Source organism: Sinocyclocheilus rhinocerous, unplaced genomic scaffold (genome assembly GCF_001515625.1).
Source record: "Sinocyclocheilus rhinocerous isolate Xijiao unplaced genomic scaffold, SAMN03320098_v1.1 scaffold2049, whole genome shotgun sequence".
Lineage (NCBI taxonomy): Eukaryota > Metazoa > Chordata > Actinopteri > Cypriniformes > Cyprinidae > Sinocyclocheilus > Sinocyclocheilus rhinocerous.
This window is the reverse complement of record NW_015659530.1, coordinates 373,564-386,063: the sequence shown is the minus strand read 5'-3', so window position 1 is coordinate 386,063 and position 12,500 is coordinate 373,564. Positions and strand designations below refer to the sequence as shown.

General features: G+C 35.8%; 1 protein-coding gene across 1 annotated transcript in view; it reads left to right on the top strand.

The window, feature by feature from the left end:
* Positions 1 to 12,500, top strand: part of LOC107723934 (voltage-dependent calcium channel subunit alpha-2/delta-1-like) — a 142,540-nt gene that overhangs the window by 120,142 nt on the left and 9,898 nt on the right. The window contains exons 24-36 of the mRNA XM_016532664.1: positions 1,550 to 1,558; positions 4,787 to 4,847; positions 5,122 to 5,219; positions 6,760 to 6,841; positions 7,399 to 7,461; positions 8,714 to 8,817; positions 9,355 to 9,441; positions 10,620 to 10,687; positions 10,876 to 10,914; positions 11,016 to 11,087; positions 11,188 to 11,340; positions 11,481 to 11,533; positions 11,627 to 11,682. Coding sequence (XP_016388150.1) covers positions 1,550 to 1,558; positions 4,787 to 4,847; positions 5,122 to 5,219; positions 6,760 to 6,841; positions 7,399 to 7,461; positions 8,714 to 8,817; positions 9,355 to 9,441; positions 10,620 to 10,687; positions 10,876 to 10,914; positions 11,016 to 11,087; positions 11,188 to 11,340; positions 11,481 to 11,533; positions 11,627 to 11,682 — 945 coding nt within the window. The remainder of the gene's footprint in view (positions 1 to 1,549; positions 1,559 to 4,786; positions 4,848 to 5,121; positions 5,220 to 6,759; positions 6,842 to 7,398; positions 7,462 to 8,713; positions 8,818 to 9,354; positions 9,442 to 10,619; positions 10,688 to 10,875; positions 10,915 to 11,015; positions 11,088 to 11,187; positions 11,341 to 11,480; positions 11,534 to 11,626; positions 11,683 to 12,500) is intronic.

Genomic DNA, 12,500 nt, shown 5'->3' with positions numbered 1-12,500 from the left:
TTTATTAATATTTAGAATTTTTTATATATATATTTTCAGTTTTCATTTTAATATACATTTTATTAATTAATAATTACAACTTAAAATTAAAACTTAAATGTTTCAATCTTTATTTTTATTTTATTCCATTCCAGCTTGTTTTCAATTAATGGAAATAATTTTTAATAGTTTTGGTTTTAGTTAACAATAACAACACTGATGATGACTCAATGAAACACAGTAACAATCCTAACAGCTTTCACAGATTCTGTGGAAACGGCTTCCACGTTTAGAACTTCTATATTTAATCGAACAATGTTCCTGATTTAAAACACATTTTAAGATTCTGGGTGGTTGCTTAGTAGCCCAAGTCAAGATAGCCCACCGTTCAAGAATGTGATATTCTGGTCTCTAGATATGACTGTGGTCCCTCTTTCAGTCAGTGAAATTGTTTTGGCCTTTTTGTCATCTGCCAAGTGAAGATCTTTAGTCAGATCACTTAGTAATATGGTAAAAAAAAGAAGCGTAAATTAATACCACCAAAGTTGAATACTAAAACTCCTAAGCATAGCCTTCAAGGGCATCACTTAAAAATATAAAACAAGGTTTTATGGAGGTCTGCTGTCCCGCAGAGTTTAGCTCCAAACCTGATCAACATCACATGCCTATAATAACTCTCTTGTAATGCTGAAGAACATGATTTGCTTGCTCTGGTGTGTTTGATTAGAGTTTAATTTAAACTCTGCAGGACAATGGACCTCCAAGGCCAGATTTGATGAACCCTGAAAAAATAAAACATGAATATTTCTGGCTCTAAATTCAAAGCTGTTTAAAATTTTGCAAGCAATTGCCTCAGCCGAGAACACAATGTTGTGTACACACAGCAAGCCATCAGTTCTCAACAATATATTAAGACCAACTGTTTTGAGTTGTTTTGTCTATCTCTTTTGTTTATATTGATTTTATTACAATCACAGTGGATTTTCATTGTTCTAACATAAAAATTAGGGTTAATCCTTTGTTTGGCTTGGTGAAAGTGCAGTCCGTAAGTTTCCAGGCAAATCAACTTCTCCTGTATGCTGAGATGGTCTGGTTCTGTTTTGATCTACTGGCTCACATCAATGGCTGATTGCGTGTGCACCTTTGATGTACAAAGAGAGTTTGATGTGACTTCACCAAACACTGGCTGACCTTTTTTTTTTTTGCTGATCGTGAATACCACATGCCAATTTGTTCAACCATCATGTCATTTGATGTTTTCATCAAGCGTCAGAATTATTTTACCATGCCTGCCAAACTCTCCGCTCACTCCTCTCGTAACTCTCTGTGTTGAATGGAAAAGACTGTCTGCATCCATTTCTTCACGTCTGTAATCTCAAACTCACGTCTTTGTTGTGTGTCCAGGCTTTTGCTTAATCTGAAACCGCCATCGTCTCCATGAGCATGTTTTATATGAAATGCTGTTTTCAGAGTATCCGGTTTACAATTTTGGATGTCTTTTGGGACTGTGATGGACTGTGGTAACTTTGTCTTTCTCTTTGTCTTCTGATTGGCTGGATTTTCACCACAGGAAACAAGGGCAAGTACTGCACCCTTCTCTTCTCAGACCTTTGTGTTTTATTTCATTCATCAGTTGTTGTATCATTTATTTTCAGTGTCATTTGCATGCATCTATTTTTATCTTTTTTTTCTTTTCCCAGAGCGGTCATGTCACATCTGTTTGTGTGTTTTATCAAAATAATGTCACTTCTCAAAAGTGCATTTCATTTTTTTTTTTTTTTTTTAAATCTATAAACATTCATTCTGCATGCAGTTAATTACTGCTTTTGTTTGTTTAAGATGCCAGCTTTTCCTGTAAAACGTGCTCAGTCAAATCATCTGATATGGGTTTTTCAATGGACAATGCTGATACCAGTAACTAGAGATTAGTATGGCTGCTAAAATGCTGATATGTTTCTTTTTTTTCTTTTCCCAGAGGGGTCATTTCCCATCTGTTTGTGTGTTTTTTCAAAATAATGTCCCTTCTCAAAAGTGCATTTCATTTTTTTTTTTTTTTTTTTAAATCTATAAACATTCATTCTGCATGCAGTTAATTACTGCTTTTGTTTGTTTAAGATGCCAGCTTTTCCTGTAAAACGTGCTCAGTCAAATCATCTGATATGGGTTTTTCAATGGACAATGCTGATACCAGTAACTAGAGATTAGTATGGCTGCTAAAATGCTGATATGTTATATCCCTGTTGACGAAAATCATCTTAAACCAGCCTAAAATGGTTTGATGGTCTCCCATGCTGGTCTTTTGACTGGTTTAAGAGGGGTTTTGGGCTGTGGATAACAGCTAGACCAGCTGAAGACCGGCTTGGCAAGGCTGCAAGACCATCTTAAACCAGTTTAGGCTGGTCTTGTGCATGTTTTTTTCAGCAGGGAAAGACTACTACAATTGATTTAACATGCCAGCTTCTTTTGTAAAACGTGTTGGGTTTTTCAATGGCCAATGCTGATACCAATAACTAAAGATTGGCATGGTTGCTACAATGCTGGTGTGATTTCCCTTTTGGGAAAAAATCATTTTAAACCAGCCTAAAATGGCTTGACTGTCTTTGTTGGTCTCCCATGTTGGTCTTTGTACTGGTTTTAGAGAGTTTGGGCCTGTGGATAACAGTTAAACCAGCTTAAGACCAGCTTGGCAAGGCTGCAAGACTATCTTAAACCAGTTTAAGCTGGTTTTAGGCATATTTTTACAGCAGGGAAAAACTAGTACATTTGAATTAAAGCAGTTGAGATCTACATATACAATGAAATAACATTTTGTTATGCCATGTTTACTAGTATTTCACTTGGATAGTTCTCAACTCAACTCAACTTTATTTATATAGCACCAATAAAAACAATGATTGTTGACCAAGATACTGTACAATCAATCAAATATCAACAACATTAGCACTCAGAACAACATAAATTACAGCACAGAACAGAGCTGGCACACCACAATTAACTACAGTTAAAAGCCAGAGAAAAAAAGATCGGTTTTGAGTTTGGCTGTAAACGCATTCAGTGTAGAGGCAGTTCTAATAGAAACCGGTAGGCTGCTCCAGAGTTTCGGAGCAGCAACAGCAAAGGCTCGGTCGCCTCTTAATTTCAATATAGCCTGAGGAACGTTTAATAGTCTCTGGTTGGAAGACCTAAGAGACCTTCCAGGATTGTGAGCAGATAATAAATCAGACAGATATACAGGAGTTAACCCATTCAGAGCTTTAAAAACCAGCAGCAGGACTTTAAAATCTATTCTATAACGAATTGGGAGCCAATGCAAAGATATTAATGCTGGGGTTATGTGCTCTCGTTTACGCACACCAGTAAGGAGCCTAGCAGCAGCATTTTGTACCATTTGAAGTCGATTAAGAGATGCTTGATTAATACCAATGTAAAGGGAATTACAGAAATCGAGCCTCGTTGAAATAAAAGCATGAATGACCCTTTCAAAGTCCTTATAAGAAAGAAATGGTTTCACTTTAGCTAAGACTGAGATGGAAAAAACTGGTTTTGACTACTGTACTAATCTGTTTGTCAAATTTGAGAGCACTATCAAAATAGACCCCCTAATTCTTCACTACTGGTTTCACACAGGAAGACAAATGGCCAAGATTCAAGCCAGGGGTGCTAGCAACTTCTGATGTTTCAAAACTATAATGTCAGTTTTGCCTTCATTAAGGTGAAGAAAATTTAGGGACATCCAGGCCTTAACATCAGCTAGACATGCCAGCAGAGCATCCAAACCCTTGTTATTAGATTTCAGGGGCAGATAGATTTGGGTATCATCTGCGTAACAATGGAAGGAGACACCATGTTTCCTAAAAATCGACCCCAGGGGAAGCATGTACAAAGAGAATAAGATTGGAGCGAGAATAGAGCCTTGAGGGACACCGCACGTAAGGGGAGCTGCATCTGAAGTAAATTCACCAACACTAACAGAGAACCTTCTATTGTTAAAATAGGATTGAAACCATTTGAGAGCATTACGCTGAATGCCCACCCAGTGCTCCAAACGAGAAATCAAAACGGAGTGGTCAATTGTATCAAATGCCGCCTTCAGATCTAACAGCACTAACACAGCAGATCTGGCAGCATCAAGAGTCAGTAAAATATCATTCAGAACTTTAACCAGTGTTGTTTCTGTGGAATGGTTTTTCCTAAAACCTGATTGGAACACTTCGAAAATATTGTTATTAAATGGAAAGCTCTGTAGTTGGTGAAACACTATTTTCTCTAAAAATTTTGACATAAAAGAGAGATTTGAGACTGGCCTAAAATTAGTCAGCACTGTCGGATCTAAATTAGGCTTTTTAAGAAGTGGATGTACAATGGCGTACTTCATGTCATCTGGAACCATTGCCATTTCAAGGCAGCTGTTCATAATCTTAAGAACAGTAGGCCCAATCACCTCAAAAATATGTTTAAAAAATCGAGGAGGAAGAATGTCATAGGAAGATCCATAGGGTTTAAGCTGGTTTACAATATCTTGTAGAGCAGGCAGAGTTACAGGCTCAAACTGACTCAAGATGCTAGTAAAGAGTGGAGGGACAGAGGGATCTTGACAAGGAGAGGGAATATCTAGCCTAATATCTTGTCCACAAAAAAATTAAGGAATTTGTCACACATAGCCAGAGACTCTGTAGGGAAGAGTTACCATCTATACCAGTCTAATCTCAGAATTACTAAATATTGACATAGTTTTAAATGTTTTCAATATGCTGTCTAAACTTATTTAAATCTCTCTCTCTCTCTCTCTCTCTCTCTCTCTCTGTAGCCTTTGAAACCATGCAGCAGGAGAAATTTGAGGAATATGGGTACACCTTTATTGCACCCAGGTAACACACACACACAGAGCAGAAACCGCAGACCTCCCACAGGGTTTAGTCGTGACAGGTTTATGTGGACTGTATCTAGACTCCATTGGTCTTTGAAGGCCTATAAATTCACACCTTCAGACCCAAACTTTACTCCCCTTAACAATGGATCCCACAGACACGGCAGCGGAAATGCTTGGTGAAAACGTCACACTACTTGAATACGCAGGCCTCACTGTGGTCATCAAACTGATTGTGTGTTTTTCTGTGATTAAACACTAACAATGTTTTTCAGGGAATACTGCAAGGACCTCAAAATCTCATCCAACAACACCCAGTTTCTGATGGACTTCAATGAGTATATTGACAGGAAAACTCCAAATGATCCTCTGTGTGAGTGCAAACCTGAACACATTTATCTATCTTAAAGTGTTAGCGCTGTCCCACAGTGCAATAAGCTCAACTTGACCTTCCTTTTCTTGTGTGATGACTATAAGCTGTGCTTGCTTATGTATTTATTAGTGCTGTCAATCGATTAAAAAATAACTAATCACATTTGTTTCTGAAATTAATCACAAATAATCGTGATTAATCCCACTTAACATTAAAGTTTTTAAATATACTATTATATTGCAATAATTTCACATTCAATCTTTAAATTAATGTAGAAACAACTTAAAGACAATATATTTTTAATAGTTGTTTAATGGCATCTTTTTTTATTTGCCTGAAGGTGATTATCGTTGATGCCAATACTACTGATGTCTCTATGAAATTATAAGCTACGCAATATCGCGTTCATAATCGCAAAGATTATGAACGCGATATTGCATAGCTTGTCAGTGAACTACGGCTCTGTGTATTAAATGCCACTCCATCTGAAAGCACGTGATGGAGATTTACTACTAATCACAGAACCGGCTTTACTGACGAGATGCGCATGACAATCGCATGCAATTTATCATGCAGCCCTAAATATATATATATATATATATATATACAGTATATATATATATATACACTGTATATATATATTCAGTGTGTAGCACAGAATGCAGTAAAACAGTATTCAGTATGAATGTTAAATTCAAATGAACATAGAAACACTCTCAGTGAACTGTCTTTTGTTTATAGTTAAATGTTCAAGTGTTTTATGAATAATTTTTGCGGTGATATTAAACCTGATGTAATCAAACCAACTGGACATCAAAGTTTCAAATACTTTTTCAGCCCCTTGTATAACACCACCTTTTGCAAACACAAACCACTGTGGTTATTTTTGAAAACATGATGTAGTGATATCAGAGGTGAGGGGGCTCAGATTACTCTCTTTTAGTGGCTGAGTCAGGTTGATTCCCGCTCAAATTATGTCAGCGTGTGTGGCGGTCCTGCCGTCTGTGAAGGTGACCCCTGCCAGCGCTCTGTTTAATCACACTGTAATTGATTAGTCTGCTCTGTAATGACTCCAGCGCTGTCATCCTAATGTTCTTACCGATCATGACTCACTCTTTTTAGTAAAGAGATGTTATACAGCGCTCACGCACGAACACACCCAAAGATCTTTGCTTAATAAGCATTATTTTTCTCCTGAGAAGTAAGAGAGGTTTGTGTGTATATATGTATATGTATATATGTTTATGTAGAATTCTGATTGGCAACAGACCTATATATATATATATATATATATATATATATATACACCAGACTGACAAACAATTTCTGTTTTCAATTTTCTAGTTTCATTTGTTTCATTTCAACAGTTTTGTGTAAATGGTTGTCACAGCCATGAAGATTTCTGCAGTTTTGCAGTTAGTTTCCACATTCTAGGTCGACAGGGAGTGGAGTTTGAACATGGGAAAATCCTGTTTTCCATGACATAATCCAAAACTATCGACTATAAAGACTTTCCTTTCTCTTTGTCTGTATTGTTCAGGTAATCTCACTCTTGTAAACCGGCTGCTGCTGGACGCCGGTCTCACAGCAGACCTTGTCAATGTCTGGAAGGATCAGAATGTGTAAGTTTAGAGCAAAACACACACATGGAACAACATAAAACACTCATCTACATCTGTGTGAAATGTCTCGAGTTTTCAAGTACAAAGATCTCTGCAGACCAGAGAGACGCCTTTGTATAACTGCTGAACACAAAGCTCTATTTAGAGTCCTGACATGAATAAGACTGCTGTCTTATTGTCGAAAGCAAACTCGAGAGTCTAGCAATTATAACCAGGATTAAAGAACCCGACCATGTGGGAGTCCAAAAACACAGTACTTAATGCATGCGACACATTTCAAAATTGTGTTTTCAATTAAACAAATGGTGTTTCAATTAAATTTGTACATTGAGGAATGACCCAAATATTCCATTGTTTTATTTTTTTTTTTAATTTGGAGGCTGAATGTGTTATTAGTTACTCGGAATGTTCTTGAAATAATTGAATTTAAAGTACAAGGCTAGAATACCTAAACAAAACACTCACAGGTGTAAAGCTAGTTACAGCTAGAGCTAGAGTTGCTTGGTTTCTGTTTGTGGTTTTTAGGAAAATTGAAAAGTTTTTTTTTATTTCATTAGAGATGGAGTTTTGGCCCAGTTTGTGGCTACAGATGGAGGCATTACACGTGTGTATCCTAAAAGGTAAGTTCCATTCACAGTTGTGTGAAATATGTGCACTTCTCCATCCCCATGTGTGCAAGTGTGTGTGAGAGATGCTAAATTCTTTCCGATCTTTCCTCTGTCTGCAAGCCCCGCAGGGGTCTGCGGTTGAGACTGAAAGAAAGAGTGAGAGAGGATGTTTCTGGTACAGAGTGACTCTTTTGAGATTTCTTATGGGAGCCATGTGCAGCTCTCGCTTTCTTTCTCCTGTCTTTATTAGCTTAAATCTATAACAGCAAGTGGTTGAGTTCATAAACTTACTCTGGTGGTGACGTGGTGTAAAACAGCAGGACGGTGTTTAAGAAGCTACAGTGGTGCACTTATTCGCAGTTCATATTAACTCACCTCGTTTCCAAAAACAAAATACCTGTTTTCTTTGTCTTTTTTTGGAGCTTCACAGAACCAACCACAATCCATGTGCGTTTTCTGGCATTGAGCAGCATGTACATACTGCTAATCATCATCCTTTTTTTGTTTCACTGGGGGAAATATAAGGTTTGATTGACATGGCTGAGATTTTTATCACTTGTCGCTTTAAGATTCTCCTCTTCCTCAAATGTTTGGCATGTTGTATTGTTATTACTTATCATAGATATTTGTGTCTCATTGCTGACTAACTTTAGAAATAATATTTTTTTCCCACAATCATATATTTTGCTTTTTCTTTGCTTGAACCTTAGATTCATAAATGCAGTCTAATTGACTTTATAGGGTGTGGCTTTATTTTATTTTATTTTCAGTATTTATTTCCAGTAAAATAATTCCTTGATATGCTGTATTATTAATACTTATCTTGGAGATTTATGTCACCACTCTGAGATTTATGTCTGCACTTTAAATTAATTTATTAATTGCTTGATATTTAGTTTATTTTATTTTATTTATAGATGTGAGCCTCAGCGATTTAATTTACACAGTTATAATTAAACTGAATTTCTTTCTTTTTATTGTATATGTAGGAAAGTGAACAAACATTCAAGTAAAAAGGTTTAATATTTAAACATTTGTGTTTTCTTTCTTAAATGATTCTAGATAAAAGCAGGATGCCTTTTCTTAATGAAAACCACTCAATCCAGTACAAGGCATTTGATTCTCTGTATGCATTCATGTAGGATTTTTGGGTTATGCATTCTTGAGTTCAGTTGTTGCATTATTTATATTGCTATTGTTTATCATTTTGTTTAAAATGCCTCTTAATCTATTTCTTTCTCTCACTTTTCTCTCTCTTTCTCAGTGCCGGGGAAGAATGGGGTGAAAACTCTGAGACCTATGACTCAAGTTTTTACAAAAGGAGTCTGGACAATGACATATACATCTTCACCGCCCCATACGTCAACAGTAAGAAGCACACTCTTATTCTTTCAGTACACATCCCCTCTCTAACATTTGGATCGATGTGTGCTCTCTTTGGCACACTGCTTTACTAAGACAGCTGTTGATCTACTTGAAATGCGCACCTACAGATCTCCTGCCAAGGTCGAGTAAGCTTATATTACTGGGGGATTACCATTCAATGAGACTACCTCACATTCACGCACGTGTGGTCTGCAGGACTAATACACACACGGTCGAGAAGCACCCATGTGCCAAAACTCAACCCCAGGGGAACGCCTGGTCCTTGTGTTTATGGGAGGTTTTACCATTTAAGTTAATGGTGAACGCAGACTGAAACCCTGATAGATCTCTCAAACATTTCGATATCAGATGTAACATGTCTACCTTGGCAGGTGTTACCAGAAGAATTGCATTAACAGCATTAGGATACTAAAACCATGCCTGTTTGGATTAGTTAAGTGAAATAGAGCAAAGAGGGCCAGTCTGACCTTAAATGCATTTTATTGTTCTGCATTTGTGCTGTCTTCTCTGTTGAAACAGGGAGCAGAGAGTCTGGTTATGAGTCCGGTATCCTTGTCAGTAAAGCAGTGGACTTGGACATTAATGGAGCAAAACTCAAACCTGCTGGTGAGCTCTTAAAAAATACAGCTACTTTACTGTTCAAAAGTTTGGGGTCAGTATGATCTTTTTAGAATTAATATTAATATTTTTATTGACCAAGGAATGCATTAAATTGGTGAAACGTGACAGTAAAGACATTTTATAATGTTATAAAATATTTCTATTTCAAATAAATGCTGTACTTCTATTCATTAAATAATTAAAAAAACTGTTTATGATTCAGCTATTTCTTTTCTTTAATTAATAAAAAGAAATAACCAGTAACATAGAGTAACATAGTGTAAACCTTAGATCCATAAATGCAGTCTAACTGACTTTATAGGGTGTTTTATTTTATTATTATTTTATTTTCAATATTTATTTCCCGTAAAAATTAATTTGTTATTATGCTGTATTATTAATACTTAACTCAAATGTGACAGTAAAGATTTTATCATTTATAATGTTACAAAATATTTCTATTCAAAGAAATGTACTTTTGAATCTTCTATTCATCAAATAATCAAAAAAAAAGTGTCAGTTTCCACAAATCACAGTTTTCAACACTGAGAATAATAATGATTTCTGAAAGATCATGCGACACTGAATACTGGAGTAATGGCTGCTAAAAATTCACTGGAAAACATTTAATTTTATAATATATTCTAATATAAAATACGCATTTAAAATTGTAATAATAATAAAATAAAATTAAAGTTTTTACTGTGATTTTGACCAAATAAATGCAGCCTTGATGAACATTTAAAAAAAATCACAGACCCTAACTTTTGAATGGTAGTGAAAATGTCTTCTATTAAATATTTGGTCGATATAATAAATGTTATAACTGTTTAGCTTTAATAGACCTATATATAGTGAATTATCGAGAATTTCCAACCAGTAGTACAGTTATTTCTCTGTGGTTAAGTAAAAAGGTTTATCTTTAAAAGAAAAAGAAAAAACAGTAATGTCACTGGTATTTAATTTTAACGAATTTGACAAGTTCTTGCGTAAATAATTTTGTTTGTGTTTTAATGATTCATCACTGATGACTAACGAAGGTTGTGACTAATCGTTTGGTCATTCTCTACTGACCCTGACATTGCTTCATCTCATCATCTGAATCTTTTATCATTATATTTGTTGACCTCGCTTGAGTAGGATTTCAACACCGATGACAGTGTGTGTTTTGTGTTATCATACAGTGGTGGGAGTCAAACTCAACGTGTCGGCCTGGATGAACAGCTTCATAAACGCTACCACCAAGAAAAATGTAAGCAGAAATGACCCTCGTTTCCTTATCAGCACATGTGGAAGCTGTTTAGTCACAAACGTAGCCTCTCTAGATGGGCCGATATTGCCGTCTGAGAACGGAGATGAATTGACTCGCTCTAATAAATGTTGTAAAAGACTTGTTTCATGAATTCTTAGCTCTCTCCTCACATAATTTCCTCTCCGCAGTGCAAAGATGAGATCTGCGGGTGCCTCCGAAATGATAAGGTAGGGCGCTGACTGCTTCATGCTGCTTTGACCTCTGTAGCTACTTATCTAAAGCTGCTTTCACTCTCGGTTTCTGATGAATGGCTGGTTTTACTCCTCAGCAAGTGGACTGCGTGATTCTGGATGATGGCGGATTTCTGCTCATGTCCAATCAGGATGAATATATCACACAGGTAGAATATATTTACAAGGCTAATGCCGCAGGTCCAGCAATACTGTGTGCTAACAGTCACACAAAGATGTAGTTTTCATATTCTCACTCGGATGTTTCAGATAGGTCAGTTCTTTGGTGAAGTGGACCCTGTTCTGATGATCACTTTGGTCAATACCTCGCTGTTCTCTTTTAATAAAACCTACGACTACCAATCCGTCTGCGACCCGGAGAGAGAAACTAAAGCTGCTGCCGGACCCCGCTCTATATATGTGGTAAAGTATATGTGTCAGCTTCTTTAAAAACCATCAATGTAGAGGTTTCTGATAGACTTCTGTAATGTGGAAACTAAGTCCAAAATTTTGATTGTTTGTCTAGATTGTGGCATCTATGTTTGTGTGTTTGTTTTTGACAGCCAACGATAGCAGATATGCTGACTGTAGGCTGGTGGGCCTCCACTGCGGTCTGGTAAGAAGAAATAGACACCACTCACTGAGAAACAGACATAGAAAAGGATTGCAGTGTGAAGTGGATGTTCTCATTTTTTTTTCTTCCTTTTAGGTCAGTTTTGCAGCAGCTACTTCTCAGTCTGACTCTCCCAAATATAGTGGGAACAGGTATGTTTCAGAAACAAAACCCAGAAATTCTGTCTCTTCTATTTGCATTCAAGAACTTTGGATTTTTTCAATCAAGAACCTTTTAATTCTTTTTTTTTTTTTTTTTTTTTAAATGAAGGAAATGTTAACTTTTTAATTCTACACAATTAAATGTAAACCCTGTCAACCAAAAAAAATAATTGTGAACAATTTTATTCTAGTGTTAGTGTCTAGTGTAATGTTGTTGTTTTTTACTATATATGTATATGTGTGTAATGATACATAATTTTTTGGTTACACTTTATTTTGAGGTGTCCTTGTTACAATGTAATTATACATTCAAGTACTGAGTAATATTAATTAACTCATGTACTTACTATATGGTTAGGGTGTGGCTTAGTGTTACTTGCATGTTATTATGCATAATTTATTGTTATTATAATAGTTAGTACATGTAACGTGTAACACGGACACCTTAAAATAAAGTGTTAACATTTTTTTTCCTTTTAAAATGTATTTATGTACTGTTTATAATTGTTTATATACATTTATTATTATGTTTCTTATATACATTTATTATACAGTGGGGAAAATATTTATTTGATCCCCTGCTGATTTTGTAAGTTTGCCCACTTACAAAGAAATGAAGGGTCTGTAATTTTTATGGTAGGTTTATTTTAACATATAGAAACCAAAAAAATTCAGAAAAAACACATTATATAAAGGTTAGAAATTGATTTGCATTTCAGTGAGTGAAATAAGTAAAAAAAAATTTTTTAAAAAAGGCAACAAAGGAGTGGCTCAAGAAGAAGCACATTAAGGTCATGGACTGACCTAGC